The sequence below is a fragment of the Panthera tigris genome, chromosome D4, assembly GCF_018350195.1.
Source record: "Panthera tigris isolate Pti1 chromosome D4, P.tigris_Pti1_mat1.1, whole genome shotgun sequence".
NCBI classification, from domain to species: domain Eukaryota; kingdom Metazoa; phylum Chordata; class Mammalia; order Carnivora; family Felidae; genus Panthera; species Panthera tigris.
The window spans coordinates 89,746,318-89,761,826 of NC_056672.1; the positions used below are offsets into that span (position 1 = coordinate 89,746,318).

General features: G+C 52.2%; 1 protein-coding gene across 4 annotated transcripts in view; it reads right to left on the reverse strand.

The window, feature by feature from the left end:
* Window positions 1-15,509, reverse strand: part of AK8 (adenylate kinase 8) — a 127,833-nt gene that overhangs the window by 38,676 nt on the left and 73,648 nt on the right. For all 4 annotated transcript variants that reach the window (XM_042965119.1, XM_042965121.1, XM_042965120.1 and 1 more), the window contains one exon: window positions 12,668-12,809. In XM_042965119.1, the coding sequence (XP_042821053.1) occupies window positions 12,668-12,809 (142 nt within the window). The remainder of the gene's footprint in view (window positions 1-12,667; window positions 12,810-15,509) is intronic.

Sequence of the window (15,509 nt, forward strand, 5' to 3'; positions counted from 1 at the left end):
CAGGACAGGTGCGACGCAGCACCTCACAAGCCCCGTCGTGACCCAGTTTCAAAGTCTCGCCTGGGAATTCTCAACGTCTCTTCTGACACAGCTTGCTGAGCCCCCTCCGCTCCCACCACTTCCCTGCGGGGCTCCCACACTCCATCTGGGGACAGCCCCTATGCCCTGCCCCACCCCAAATTATTTAAATTAGCCAATCCACAGAGAGCTCGTAAAACCCAGCTGCCCCCCCCCCCCCCCGCCCCCTGGCCATCCGCAAGCGGCCACACGCAAGCCGCCTTCACCGCTCGGCGGCTCTTTCCCGTCCCAGCGCAACCCCCAGTGTGGCCCGTGTGGCAGCCACCTCCTATTTGGAACTGTAAGTAAACGAAAGTTCTGCCTCGCATCTGAGTGTCACTGTGTTGTGTCCAGCCGTCGAAAGAATCTTTAGACTGTGGGGCGCCTGGGAGGCTCAGTCGGTGAAGCAGCCGACTTCGACTCAGGTCACGATCTCACGGTTCGTGAGTTGGAGCCCCGCGTCGGGCTCTGTGCGGTCAGCGCAGATCTCGCTTCGGATCCTCTGTCCTTCTCTCTCTCTGCCCCTCTCCTGTTCGTGCTCTCTCTCTCCTTCTCAGGAATAATTTTAAAAACATTAATTAAAAAAAAAAGGATCTTTAAGTTGTATAAAACAACAGGGGTCTCCAACAAAAGTGCGATTTGTTTTTGTCTATTTGCAGAATCTTTCTTCTGCCCCGCGCAGCGTGCCGCAGAGCTGGTGAGCAGGGAACCACCTTCCTCTGACCAGAGGGACACGGTCACAAGGGGCCACAAGGCCTCGCACCTGCCATCTCGGTGAGCTCCAATCTCTCTTCAGAAGCTCTGATCTCCACGGACAGGCTTGGAGTCCCCAGCACATTAGAAATAAGCATGGTTCGCCCGTATGGAGCCCCTGTGATGCCAGGCTCTGTGCAGAGGGTTTCCCTACACCATCTCCTCGAACCCCTCCACCTGATGTCCTAAAGGTTCCCGCCCCTGGTTGTCGGTTGAGGAAACTGAGGCACAGAGAGGCTAATAAGCTGCCGCGGGAAAGTCAGGTTTCGATTTGTAATCTATTGGCAACATCATCTTGGTGGCACACAGCATTTTCCAATTCATAGACCCCTTCCATCCATGTTTTCCCAGCAAATCGAGACGTGAAGCAGGTGTGCAAAACCACGCTGTGAACTGTCGGGCACCTCTGGGGGTGGGAAGGACGGCGCAAAAGAGGCAGCTGCCCAGTGTCGCAGGACAGAGGACAGCCGGAGAGCTGAGGCCGTGGCCTGCCCCTACTCCCACCCCCATGTGCCACGCTGTCTCTTTCACCCTTGACCCCAGACACGCTGTTGAGACAATCGCTACTTCCTCCAAAGCCCTTCGAGCCCTCCCCGCGCCACCCTCGTGGAACAAAGTCAGCGGGACCTGGGGAGCCTGGTGTGACGGCGGCCCAGTGACTCTGCTGTTAGGAGGGGTCTTGCGGCTCACGGTCTTCAAGAGAGATCTCTGCCAAAAACAAAGGCGCCCGCAGAGCACACGGGGAACGATATGTATTCCAGCCCATGTCTGGTAAACTCTCAGACTACGGCGGCAAGGCAGGGTCACTTGGGTTCTATTAGCTCAATTAATGAGGAGTAAGATAAGGCTAACACGCTGCTCGTCGGGCGGCTCAGCACAGAGCTGGAGTAATGGAGTTATTAACCTCAGTCAGCCACCGAATTGCGCGGCCGATTCCAACTCCATTTCCTGGTTCAGGCCTCCATTAATGGGCTGTTTATTATCCCTAATCCACATAAGGATCAGCTGCGGAGATATGAGAGCTTCCTAGAAGGACCGAGTGATAATAAAAAAGAGAGAGAGAGCAGAGGAAGGTAAGAAATCCCCTCTATCTTGCATTTTAATTGTTCTCCAGTCCCCCTGCTGGCTGTCCCCCCGGAGCTCATAGCGCCCTTCTCACTTTGGAACACGCTAGAAAAGGCAAAGCCATCATCCAGGGCTTTCACTGTGTTGTCCCCGAACATACAGCGTCATACGGAACTCAAAAGAACAAGTTTTGAAATCAAATTAGAGAGCTCCGGCGTGGAAACTACAGACCAGTTCAGTTTTTACAAACTGTCACAATGCCGTCTCACTCCACTGTCCCATATTTTACAGAATCAAAACCGAGAAATCAAACCAGCGTTCAGCAGAACAATTTAGCAACACCACTAAACGCCCTGACGGTGACCCTCCGGTTTGCCTGGCCCCACGAGGTCCTTCTGGACAAAGGGCGAGTGCCTCTCGGTCTTTTTCAGGGTCATTCTCCTGTGCCACGTGCCGCCGGCTGAATAAGGAGCCAACTGCCCCAAGGTCAGCCCACCCCGATCTTTAAAATGCCTTCTGTGGGTAAGAAAAGCAAACAGCTACTGGAGGAAAAAAATATTTTTAGGCTATCAGGAAATCATGTGTGCCAACCCATAACGAGGAGATACAGCAAATACGCCCTGACGGCCATCCCTTCTGAGTCCATTTGCCATTTTGGTTTCTTTTTATTTTGAACAGGAATTCAAAATCACACGAGTGACTACCAGAAACGTTTTGACGCTCCTGACTGTGTGGACGAATCTGCAGCCCGCCCATGCGGGGTGTGTGTGTGTGTGTGTGTCTGTGTGTGATACACTATCACGCGCACACACTCTGTTTTCTCTCTAGGACGGGAGTGCCGTAAGGGTGAAAAGAGTAGAGGCTATTGCCCCGTTTGACACATAGGAAGCAGAGATGACAGTGTTTTTCAAGCCGGCCCGCTGGGGTGAATGTCAATCACATCGCAGAAAGGACAGAACGGAACCGCTCGGAGCAGGCGCTGGGTTCAGGCCTGGTCTGTTCCGTGGGGTCTAAGGCTTCCCCAAGCCAAGTGCCTTTCGCAGAAAAAGCCTGCTTTCTGGGGCCGTTGAGAGGATCTGCAGTGAGATGTAAAGAAACCCGTAATTGGCACTCGGGTATCACCCTCACTCTCAGCAGGATGAGGAGGACGGTGGGGGGCAGGGGGGGCAGGGGAACCGGGAGGGGAGGAAGGGTCCTCAGAGGGAGGGATTCTCGTCAGCGCCAGCGGCAGCCTGGGACCGGCCCGAGATGTCCCTGGCCTTGCTTCAAGGGTCTGGCCCCCAGACATCGGACGCGCTTCTCTGGACGGGGGTGGGGTTCCCAGCCCCTAAGGGCCTGGCGCCGGTGTTTGCCAACCTGCTCCCCTCCCTGGTCTGCCCTCCGCTCCCTGGAGGAAACGGCCACGGGTTTAGCAAAGCCGACGACGCACCAGGCACCAAGTGGGAGCCGAACGCAAGGAGCGGGGACCGGTCACTGCTTTCCCAAGGCTCCTCTGGGCTCCTCTGGATGTGGGACACCCTGACCCGCTAGTTTACAAAATGATGATGAATAAAAATCCCAAAGCACCACCACTCTCTCGAAGGAACCCTGTGAGCAGTTTCCCATTTGCATACAAGGAGCTGGGACACAAAAGCTCGTCTAAAACCTGGTCCTTGGGGGATTGCTTTACAGACCCCAAAGTTAGGGCACCGAAACAGAAAAAGAGAAAGAGTAAAGAGTAAAGAAGACCGCGTCGTAAATAAATTCCACTCGTTCAGCCGGGGTCCCCTCCTTTACCCTCTTCCCCAGTGATTTCCAAGGAATGCCGCGGCAGCTCTGACCTCGGGCTGGCCTCGCAGCCAGACAGGACTGGGGGGCCTTGGCTGCCCAGCCGCGTAGCAGGGGAGGGAGGTTCAAGGCCACAGCTTGCCCCGCCCCTCTTCGCCCCACTGAGGGGGAGGGAGGGGGTGCGGAAACCCAGCCTGTCTGCTCCCCGGCAAACTTCCCAACATCAATCAGAATCCTCTACTCCCTCTCTATGGTAAACATTAATTTTAAAGGGAAGGACCGCGCCACAAACTTGCTGCATGAAATGAATTATTTTACAGCCAGGCGGAGGGCAGAGTCTGGATACAGCCTCGGATAGCTCTTTCTTTGTTTCTTTCTTTTTCTTCTCCCTTTTTTTTTCTTTCTTTTTTTTTTTACTATGATGATGTTTTAACAAACTTTATAGCCCATTTTATTTGTTCTCAAATAACTTTTTCTCCTTCTTTGCAACACATCAATTACTTGGTCTGTTTCCCTCACCGTGTGATGCTGGAATCTAGAGATTGATATTGCTTGGCAGAATATAATTTAGTATTATGTGCCACGGGTTTATGAGGTAGGAGTCAAACAAAACATTGCGTTTGAACACTATCCATTTATTAGCTCTGAGAAGAGATTTATATTTGACAAGGAGACAATAACTTTGTTTTCTGATAAGCCAGAGAGGTGTATTTCGGTGTCCGACACGGATCAGCTTCTCCTTCTCCAATAACTCTATTTACTGGCATGAATATATTTTAATAATAAAATTGATATATATGTAAATTTATTTTAATCTAATTTCATCGAACCCTCTAAAAAAAAAAAAGAGGCTTTGTAGATTGTTTTCATGTCTGAATTATAGATTTCTGTATCGTATTCCCAGATTGATTTCTAGGCTATAATTCTGCCAAGGTTTCCTCCTCGTGTCAGAAACAGCAACGCCACAGCTAGACTGCTTTATAATTGGCATCACAACTGAGCCAGAATTACAGCCCGGATATTCATGCCAATGCCAGGCGGGCTCATTTTAGGATATTTCTCGCTTTCTCAGCCTGGATCTGGACTTGAAGGTTTATGGCTAAAATTACCTTCTGCATTAATCATAAAAATGTTAATTGAAGGCTGAGGTGGGGGGGGGGGGGAATGGAGTAGTCAGACCCGAGGAGGAGGAGGAGGAGGAGGAGAGGAAAATAAGGAAAGGTGATGGAGCAGGGGTGACGATGAGACCTGTGTTGGAAACAAACATCTGTTTTTCCCTGTTTGGCCTCCGCCCTGGGGGTCAAATAAATTAAATCAGCATTGTTTACTAAGTCTTTAGAACCTGAGTTTATTGGCGAATGGAGAAATGCTCCCTCGCAAACCTGCCCTAAATCAGAGAGCTTCTTGAGTATTCTCCCCATGTGCTTCTGAATAAACACGGTGCCCTCGCCTGTCTAAAACTGCCGTTTCCTCCCTCGGGGCTCAGAAGAATCGAGCACTGGATCCTTGCCTCCAGCCTCCCCCAAAGTGACCGTCCTGCAACTTCCCAGAGCCTTTCATCTTCAGGTAGACGACGCCCTTGCACAGAAGCTAGCCCGCTGGCACCCTAGTGTGTTAAGCTGCCAGAACACGAAGGGTGGACACTTAGCCCCATGGCCCTGTGGCCCCTGGAGGTCCTCAGACAACACGGGTAGTAAGACAGGAAGCCCCGGCCGTTTGCCCCAGAACCAGACGTCTCCGCCTCCCGCAGGAAGCCCTCCGGCCTCAACTCTAGGGGTTGAGGAGAATGCCCCCCCACCCAGAGGGCCGCCTCCTAATCCCCAGAATGTGGGAATCTGTTACTCCCCCTGGCAAAAGGGATTCTGCGGATATGATTCAGATAAAGACCCTGACATGGTCAGATTATCCCGGAGTTTCTGGGTGGGCCCAATCTAACCCCGTGGGTCCTGAAAGCCTGAGAAGTGTCCCCAGCTCTGGTCAGGGGGAGACGTGACTACGTCCGCATGTGCAATGTTGCTGGTTTTGGAGACGAAGGGGTCCAGGGGCCAAGGACGGTGGGCAGCCTCCTGGAAAGGGTGAGGAGATGAATTCTTCCCAGAGCTTCCAGAAAGGGACACAGCCTGCCGACTACTGATTTTAGGCCTACAGCGCTGGGTGATGATAGATTTGTGTTGTTTAAGCCACCAAGTTCGTGGGGATTTATTAAAGCAGTCGCAGAAATAAAATAATATACCAACTCATGCTGTTCTTACGCAAAAGACAGGCCTATTATTCAAGGACAAATCGTTGGCAAAAGACAAGCAGGGAGACATGCTTCCCAAAAAATGGTGATAGACAGATAGAAAGAAAGGAAGGAAGAAAGAAAGGGGGGGGGGGAGGGGGGAGGGAGGGAGGGAGGGAGGGAGGAAGGAAGGAAGGAAGGGAAGGAAAAAAAATAGAGAGAGACAATGAATACCCTTTGGAAGAAAAATTACTCCAGGAAACCTAAGCACATTTTTTCAATCAAGACTTATCAATACACTCAACACAATTTAGGAAAAACAGACTCTACCATGGAAGAAATCATGGAAAAGTTGCAAGATAGAAGAGGAGATGAGCAAAAGCTGACAGAGTTAAGGGAGAAAATGAAGGGAAACATAAAAACATTATAGAGGGGCGCCTGCGTGGCTCAGTCGGTTGAGCATCCAATTTCAGCTCGGGTCATGATCTCACAGCTCATGAGTTCGAGCCCCGCATTGGGCTCTGTGCTGATGGCTCAGAGCCTGGAGCCTGCTTCGGATTCTGTGTCTCCCTCTTTCTCTGCCCCTCCCCTGCTCGTTCTGTCTCTCTCTGTCTCTCTCTAGCTCTCAAAAATAAATAAACGTTAAAAAAATTTTTTTAAAGCATTATAGAAACGAAAAACCAGGGGCCATGAGACAGTAACACAACAGAACATAGTTGAAGTTATCATGAAGGACAGATGGGAAACGAACAAGACATGAAAGCTACTAGAAAAAAATTCCCAATTATGGAAAACAGATGATAGCTATCCGACACGCACACGAGTGATCTTCCTGGAGAAGAGGGCCAAGCAAATGAGCCAGGAAAATAGTAATATGTGTACTAGAAGAATGTCCTCCTGAAATAACGTACCCGGATGGGATGCATAAGATCTCAGGGAAAAGTCATCAAGAGAAGCAAGACTGAGGTCTAGCCAGTGTAAATGAACTTGGGGGGTGGGGGGAGAGCACGCGAGGGCACCCAGACAGAAGATGCACTTGACCCACCACCCCCGGGGAACTCCTACAGCCCCAGAGACGGCCGAGGACAGTGCGGAAATGATTCAGGAGTGCCGGTGGGGAAGAAATTTGACCCAACGGTTCTTCACTTTGCCAGATGTTGTTCACAAATAAAGGTAACAGAAAGACACTCTCAAACGGGCAAGAATTTAGGGCGTCTAGCATGCACGTGCCCCGGCTGAAAATGCATCACAGACGACCCATTCAAAGGAAAGACGAATCAAAATTGGTAAATGGGAGGTTGCGTTACGGAAATAGCTGATGTTGAACTCTGAATCCGGTTGAAGACAGGGAACTAAAAGCTCACAAGTGTCATAATTATTGCTGGAGACAACATCATCGTTACATCTCTAGAAAGAAACGCTTAGCAATCTTGAAAACAGGAATGTGTGTCCCACAGACCGGCACAGAACAGCCTGAGGACGTGTGTCCCCGCCTGCCCCTCTTCACGACAGAGAGTGGACCGGCAGGGGCGAAGAGGGAGCACGTGGGGAGCACTCTCTCTTTCTCCTGCACGTGACAGTCGAGAGCCTCTGTTTCATTTGACAAAGTGAGACGTACAAGCCTAACCGTGTACATGAAATGTACAAAGCGTGCCGGAGACACAGACCACCGTCCACACGGATTAGTGGAGAAAAGAGAAGGTAACAACTGCAGTAAGAAAAGTCAAAGAAAACACAAACCAGGAAGAAAAGACTCAGTCGGCGGACGGGTGGCGCGTGCGACTCTTGATCTCTTGGGGTCGTGAGTTCGAGCCCCACACTGAGTGTAGCGTTTACTAAAAAAATAAGTAAATAAACTAAAGAAAAAAAAAAGATGGAAAACCCAGGGTGCCTGGGTGGCTCTGTTGGTTGAGCGTCCGACTTCAGCTCAGGTCATGATCTCGTGGGTCATGGGTTCGAGCCCCGCGTCTGGCTCTGTGCTGACAGCTCAGAGCCTGGAGCCTGCTTCCGATTCTGTGTCTCCCTCTCTCTCTGCCCCTTCCCTGCTCATGCTCTGTCTCTCTCTCTGTCTCAAAAAATAAATAAACATTTAAAAAAATGTTTTTTAAGATGGAAAACAAAGGAAGCCCCAGTGAAGCATAAAATAAAGTGATAAAGGCAAAAATAAGTGGGATATTTTCAGCTATTCAAGGAATAAAAAAAAGCAGGTTGAGTAAAAAAAGACACATTAAGCCCAATTTCATTCTGTCCGCACGATAACAAAAAATAAGGGAAGCAAACTAGTTGAAAGTAAAACACAAAGAGGCCGCGGGCTGAGTTCCAAGTACGAATGTCACATTGAAACATGCACCAAACTGTTTCCTCCCAAAGCACCACCCCCCCGCGAAAAAATGACTCAAGGGGCTTTAGAAACCGACCCGATGCGACAGAGAGAACGGAGGAAGGGGACACGGAAACAAAATGTCCGGGGCTGGAAAGCAGGTGTGCAGGGGGCAACCAGCTGCAGAGACCCCAACGGCCAACCCCGAGTCAGCAGTAGGAACGGCTGAGAACAAACCCAGCGTTCACCAGCAAGCCCTCAAAGGCTCAGGCACAGGCACCACTCTGGAACCGGTGGCTGAAATAAGGAGGACTGGTTGAAGAGATTAAGCCCCAGATCCCTTCCTCACACCGTCTTGCTGGGCCAGTGTCTCTCCTCCTCCACTTGGGTAGAAATGGAAGGTTTCTGCTCTAGAGAAGGTATAGTTCAGGCTCCTTGGGCCGAGGAATGCCAAGCACAGGTCAGAGCTTGCATCTGTACCGAAATTAGGGGAAATAAATGAAAAATATGCACATGGCCTGCAGCATGTGATGCCTCCTTCCATTTCCGCCTGCCTCCCACTGTCCTGCTCCCCCCTGGACCCCAGAACCTCACCATCCGGCAGGAGGCTGAACGAGTCCTCTTGGACAAAGCTGAGCAGCATGGGGGAGTTTGGCGGAGGGTTCTGCATAAATGGCCCCAAGAGACCGCCCTTCCATGAAGACAAAGTCCACGGGCCACAAGGTCCCACCCACTAACATCTTAATCCCCTACTCTAACACTGGAGCAAACCATGAAGGGTGACCTGACATCTGAAAAACAATCAGACCGACAAGCCAACAAGAGAATCTACTGAGAAAGGACGAGGCCAAGACAGACAGAACCTTGGAGCACGTGGCTGGCTCGGTTGGTTGAACGTCCGGCTCTCGGTTTCGGTTCAGGTCATGATTTCACAGTTTGTGAGTTCAAGCCCCGCATTGGGCTCTACGCTGACAGCAGAGGCTGCTTGGGATTCTCTCTCTCCCTCTCTCTCTGCCCCACCCCTGTTCTCTCTCTGTCTCAAAATAAATAAGTTAAAAAAAAAAAAAGACTGACAAAACTTTAACAGAAAGGGGAAACCCCCACCTCCTGCCATAACAAGCCTGTCACGAACATGTCCAGAGATAGAATAATTCATTTAACAAGATCAATAAAATTTAAAAGGAACATTCCAGATTAGCTTCGGGGACAACCAAGTAAACCAGACCCACACCAAAGAAACGAATGAAATCTTATAGTGAAGCTTTACGACCCTGGGGATAAAGGAAAGATCTACCAAGTTCCAGAGGGAAGAAAAAAGGCCATGTACGAAGAACCAGGAATCACACTGGCATTGGGCTTCTTAACAGCAATTCAAAATGGCGGAGGGAAAGCGACTGGGGTAATTCCTGGCCCCACCAACCGACCCCGCAAGTAGGAAGGTAGGATAAGGGCACTTCGGGCCGTACCAAGTCTCAAAAAATGTATCTCCCACACAACCTTTCTCAGGAAGCTACCGATGGATGTGCTTGACCAAAACAAGGCAGTAAACCAAGAGAAAGAAAATCGGGAGACGTGGAAACAAGCTTCCTCACGTGGGAGGGGGGCGAAGGGAACCTTCGGGTGCTCGTGCACGGGAGCATCGGGATGACTGTGCACCCGTGGAGGGGGACCTCTTCAGTCTGGAACAAGTGTGTTAAGGACATGACAGCCTCCTTCTGTTAAAACCACAGTTTAAAAAAAAATTTTTTTTTATGTTTATTTATTTTGAGAGACAGAGAGAGCAGAGGAGGGGCAAAGACAGAGAGGGAGAGAGAGAATCCCACGCAGGCTCCGTGCTGTCAGTGCAGAGCCAGATATGGGGCTTGAACTCGAGAACCAATGAGGTCATGACCCGAGCCGAAACCAAGAGTCAGACGCTTAACCGGCTGAGCCACCCAGGCGCCCCTAAAACCACCTTTTTTTTTTTTTTTTTTTTAACGTTTATTTTTGAGACAGAGAGACAGAGCATGAACAGGGGAGGAGCGAGAGAGAGGGAGACACAGAATCGGAAGCAGGCTCCAGGCTCCGAGCTGTCAGCACAGAGCCCGACGCGGGGCTCGAACTCACGGACCGGACCGTGAGATCGTGACCTGAGCTGATGTCGGACGCTTAACCGACCGAGCCACCCAGGCGCCCCCTAAAACCACCTTTTTAACTCGAGGAACAGCTGGAGGCCAGACAGAGGAAGAGTATGGGGCTCGGAAAACAGGAGAAGGACAAAGAAACTCCCGTGATGCCACAGTGGGTAAGTCTGACAACAGCCATGCCATCAGCCAAGAGGAAACAAAACAAAAAAAACAGTCCAACCGAGAGAGAGGAATCAGAGGGAAAGAAAAAGCCTGCGGCCGACAGATTACATAGCCTGACGGACCTTGTGGCAAACTATTCGGAGGGGCTCTAATAAGGAGTGGAACTAGTTAGCACATAGATACAAAGAAAGGTAGGCAAGCGAAAAAGCAAGGTGATTATGAGCTTCAGGAACGACGAAATAAGAAAAATTTAAAAAGGCAAAACAGACCAAAAGGCGTGCCTTCCGGTGGAGCTGGCCCCTGAGAGCGGCTGTTCTAGAAGAATCAGTGTGTGCCTTCTACCTCTCTGGCCAGAACCTGGGAGGTCCTGAGGCAGACTGCAACACAGACACTCTCTCTCTCTTTCCCTCTCTCTCTCTTTCTCTCTCTCTCTCTCTCTCTCTCTCTCTGATACCGATGTTTTGCTACTGAGGAGGGGCACAGGGGGCGCTCAGACACCCTGCGGTCGTGTCAAAGACGGTCACTTCCGTCAGGGCGACATTTCACAAGGAACACATCGCTGACCCAAGCCTTTGTGAGCTGCGTAACACGGCACCAACACACACAAAGCAAAAGCTGCAGGAAATAAGGAAGCAGGAGAAATTAATAAAAATGCGGTGTTAGCGGGAAGTCAGCAAATCAGTCCACAGGATGACAGACACAAAAAACAAACACAGCAATGAGGAGACAAGGACAGAGGGGATCTAGGGGGACCTAAGGGGCGCCGGCTGGCTCAGTCAGGGGAGCATGTGTCTCTCGATCGAGTGGTGGTGGGTTCGAGCCCCACGTCGGGTGTAAAGATGACTACAAAAAATAAACTTAGAAAAGAGAAAGTGTGACTTAATAACGTATATTTAATTCTATAACTTCAAATTTAAAATACACATTCTTGGGGCGCCTGGGTGGCTCGGTCGGTTGAGCGTCCGACCTCGGCTCAGGTCATGATCTCGCGGTCCGTGAGCTCGAGCCCCGCGTCGGGCTCCGTGCCGACGGCTCGGAGCCTGGAGCCTGCTCTGGATTCTGTGTCTCCCTCTCTCCCCCTCCCCTGCTTGTGCACGCTCTCTCTCTCACTCTCTCTCCCCCTCTCAAAAGTAAGCAAGCATTAAAAAATTTATAAAATGCACATTCTTCTCAAATACTGTCGAATAGCCTTCCACAGAATGCCAATAATGTTTATTTTAAATTAGAGGTTGCACTTCAACAACTTCTCCACATGCCACGTGACGATAAAAAGCCAATAACGAAAAGCTGAAATGATAACGATAAGATGCCAAGTACCTAGGAACTCAAAAACTCTCCCAAACCAAGTCGCGGTCTCTGCCACGAGGGACCCCAAAACAGCCAGATACCTAGCAGGTTCCTTAATCGTTGCCACCGTTTGCAGGTTAGGACCAACCAGAGAAAGCCACATATGGTCCCCCGGCCAAGCACACGGGGCGCCCCGCTTCGAGGTGGCCGCCCCCCGACCCGGCCTCCCAGGGCAGCAGCTCGGGCAGGGCGCACCCGGGAGGCCTTCCCGCTCCGCTGCCGGCCTCCGGGCCGCTGCCGAACCCGAGCGGCGTGGCGACTCCCTCGCCAGAGCGAGCTCAGACTTCTTAGCCTTGCTTGTTTCCACTGGAACCCCCCTCGTTTCCTCCCACAATACACACAGTGACGGCGTGCTCTCCGGTGCACGTCAGCGGAGGAGGAACGCGATGTTCCCCGACATTGGACGCTGTTTTGGAACAAATGGCCAACCATCTGGGGAGGAAGTGCTCAGCCCGTGCCCCATACCCGCATCAGAATATATGCCCGATGCACCAAAGGTTTAAACGCAAACCGTGCAAGAGGAGAAACGGCAGGAGACATCCATTCACTGGCACAATCCCCTGGGGAAGGCGAGGCTGTCTGGGGTGGGTCGGCATTCACGGGCGAGGAAGTTCGGGTCCCGCGAGGTAAGTGACAGAGCCGGGACCTGAACCCAAGCCTGACTCCTAGTTCACGGGGCAAACGGGGCGGGTGGCCGGGGGCGGGGAAGGGGGAGGTGTCGAAGAGCCATGCCACTGCAGGGGCAGTGGAGCTTCTGGTAAACCGCAAGCTGTCACCGGGACCTCGTCGGCCGAGCCCCTGGGGAGGGGGTGCCCAGTGGCAGCGACCTTCCGGAAGGGGGCGGCTTACCTGCTGGGCTGGTGGCCCAGGCTGTGCAGCATGTGCGCCTGGTCCAGGTCTCTCGGGAAGCCGTGCAGCACCCACCCCTTCTGAACGCTGTCCTGCTGGCTCAGCCTCTGGCCCAGCACCTTCATGATGATGCTGTCAGGGACTGCAGGGAGAGGAGGGCGGGCGGTCACGCTGTCATCCTGGGCACCGCTCCTGACCCAACGGGAGGGTGAGGGAGCATCGGCCGCCTGGGGGCCGTGGGTTCCCTAGCTTTCCTTGACTCTGGATTGACCTGGTGAAGGGTCGGGTTTGGGTGGACGAGGCTGGGGGTGCCCAGGTCCCTCCCAGGCCCCAGCAATTGGAGGAACGCAGGCCGTGGGAGAAGGGAAACCGCACTGGATGACCTTGACCTTGATCTCGACCCTCCCCTGACCTTGACCTTGACCTTGATCTTGACCCTCCCCTGACCTTCACACGATGCCACACCCATCAGCAGCCAGGTTAGTCCCCGTTCCTGCAGGATCTGGTTTTTTGCAGCAAGAGGCTTTTCGGGGTAACACAGCAGGCCCCCGGTGAAGGTTTACTCTGGATGTTTTCTGCTAATTTGCGGCACATAGGCAACCCCTGCTTCCCTCCTTCCTCCGCTTCTCCCCTCCTTGATGTCTAGAATCAGATCTCTAGAATTGCAGCTGTGGTGAGAACCAGAGACTGAAACACAGTCTCAAGGAGAACGAGATCTTGAGAGGATTCTTGTTTACGTTACCGCAATTGACATGTTCCCAAAATTTACACCTCGCCTCTCAGACTCATTAAATGTCCTGTGTGGCTGATGTACTCCCTTCGAGCAATTTGCACTGCATTTCCTGCACTTTGCACTCATTTTTCCAGAAATACTTGGTAAATATTACCCGTGTTTGCTATGGATGTGGCCCCCGACGAGCGGGCTTCCTTGAGTTGCAGTGAGGGTCTTTGGCAGCTTCTCGGGAGAGGCCCAGCCGCCATGCCAACCGGCCATCCGTGCGTCGGGCAAGTGGCCCTGGTGCACACATCTGGAACCTGCCAAAAGGCCCCAGACTGACGGCCAGGTGAGCACACGGGCGAGAGAGGCAGAAACAGCCGTTTTCCTCCAGGGCCAGGACGTGCTGGTTACGCTCTTGACCAAAGGACCAAGAACCTTATTTGAGTGGTTCACATTTCCCTGAATTTGTCCCTTGCCGCACCTTCCAGCCTTTCTACCCCAGGCCCGAGGAAAGATCAGAAAAGGGCATTCGCCCCAGAGAGAACATCTGGCATGAATGAGAAGTTGATGCAGCTCATCCCCTCTCTTCCCCCTGCTTACACCTGCTGTGGCTCCCCAGTGCTCGGAGGATAAGAGCGGTCCCCTCCCCCAAGGCCAGCAGTCCCTTTCAGTCCCTGACTCCGGACTCCCTCCCCGGTGACTCTCCCCCAGCTCTTCACCTCCCCTTGAGTCTGCCAGTCCCTCCTTCCAGAAAGCCCCTCCCCCACACCTTGCCTGGGGCAAGACTTTCCATTCAACCTTCAGGGGCCCCAGTGGAATGGCCCCAGGGGTTGCGGCCAGGTTGGGTTACTTCACTTGCTACCCTCGTCATCGTCATCGTCATCGGCTGTCCTCTTGTGATGTCTGCCTCTCCCAAAAGACACTGGAAGTCTTTTCCATGAGGAAAAAGACTTTTCCAGGAGGGAAAAGACCACGCCCACCTCACTTCCCCCCCATGATTAACATAGTGCCCAGCACGCAGTAGGTGTGGAATAATAAATAGACCGGAGGCTTCTTTTTTCAAAAGCTCCACTGCAACTCACCAAACATGTTAAAAGCAACTTGCCCAGACTCTGGGGAGCCCGGGCGGGAGAGAGGAGAGAACTCGGGCTTGAGGGGCACGCAAACCTAGGGTCTCAGCCCTGCCCTCAGGTGCCGCCGACCGACCTCGGTTGGTCACTCGACCTCTCCAAGGGTCAGCTTGCTCACCTGACGGGGAAAAAGGATGACAGGGTCTGTCCCCGCGGGGTTCACGGTGCACACAAATTTCCAGGCACGTGGCAGCCACTCAGAGATGGTGGCTGATATGTTTCGGTTCGGGAGATGTATGTTGGGAAGTAAAACATACTGAATGTGTCCACGTGTCCTCCGTGGTCACGGTGTTCTGAGAACAGACTGCTGGCCGGCGATGCAGGAGGCCGGCTTCAAACGAGCCTTGAGACTTAAAGACAGAGACCTCGGGAGAGGCCCAGGCAAGCTCCGAGAGTCATAACGTCAGGGCTTGTCCCCCAGGCTACAGATCCCTGTTGACACAGGGTATGTTGGCTCTCACCGCATGGCCCCGCGAGGATTTCGGGTACGGGGAGCCAGCCCTCCGATCACCGTGGGAACAAATAATGCATCTGTTCTCTGATCTGGGAAACCAGTGCCTTGTTTCAGGATAAATACAGATTAAGCACAAAATGGGTTAAGAATCTGCCACGCAGCTTTCCAATCCTAAATATTTACGAGTGTTTTCACCTAAATAAGAAACTAATACAGAAATAAGCCCTTCCCAGCGATCTGTCCAGTGGATAGTTACGGAGCATCTGTGCTATGCCAGGCACTGTGTTGGCCACTATAATACACGGCAAGCAAGGATCCAGGGGCCCTGCCCTCCCAACCTTTACATTCTAGAGAGGGAGACAGCGCACAGATACATAACCACCGCGGAGAATCATAAGTACGATGAAGAAAACAAACCAAGTGATGGGAGCCTGCTGGTTTGGGTCCAGAATGGCCTCTGGGCAGGTCACATCTGGCTGAGGTCCAAATGGGAGTCCAAGTGCACAAAGACCCAGAGAGTATGTTGTAGGAAGACAGGAT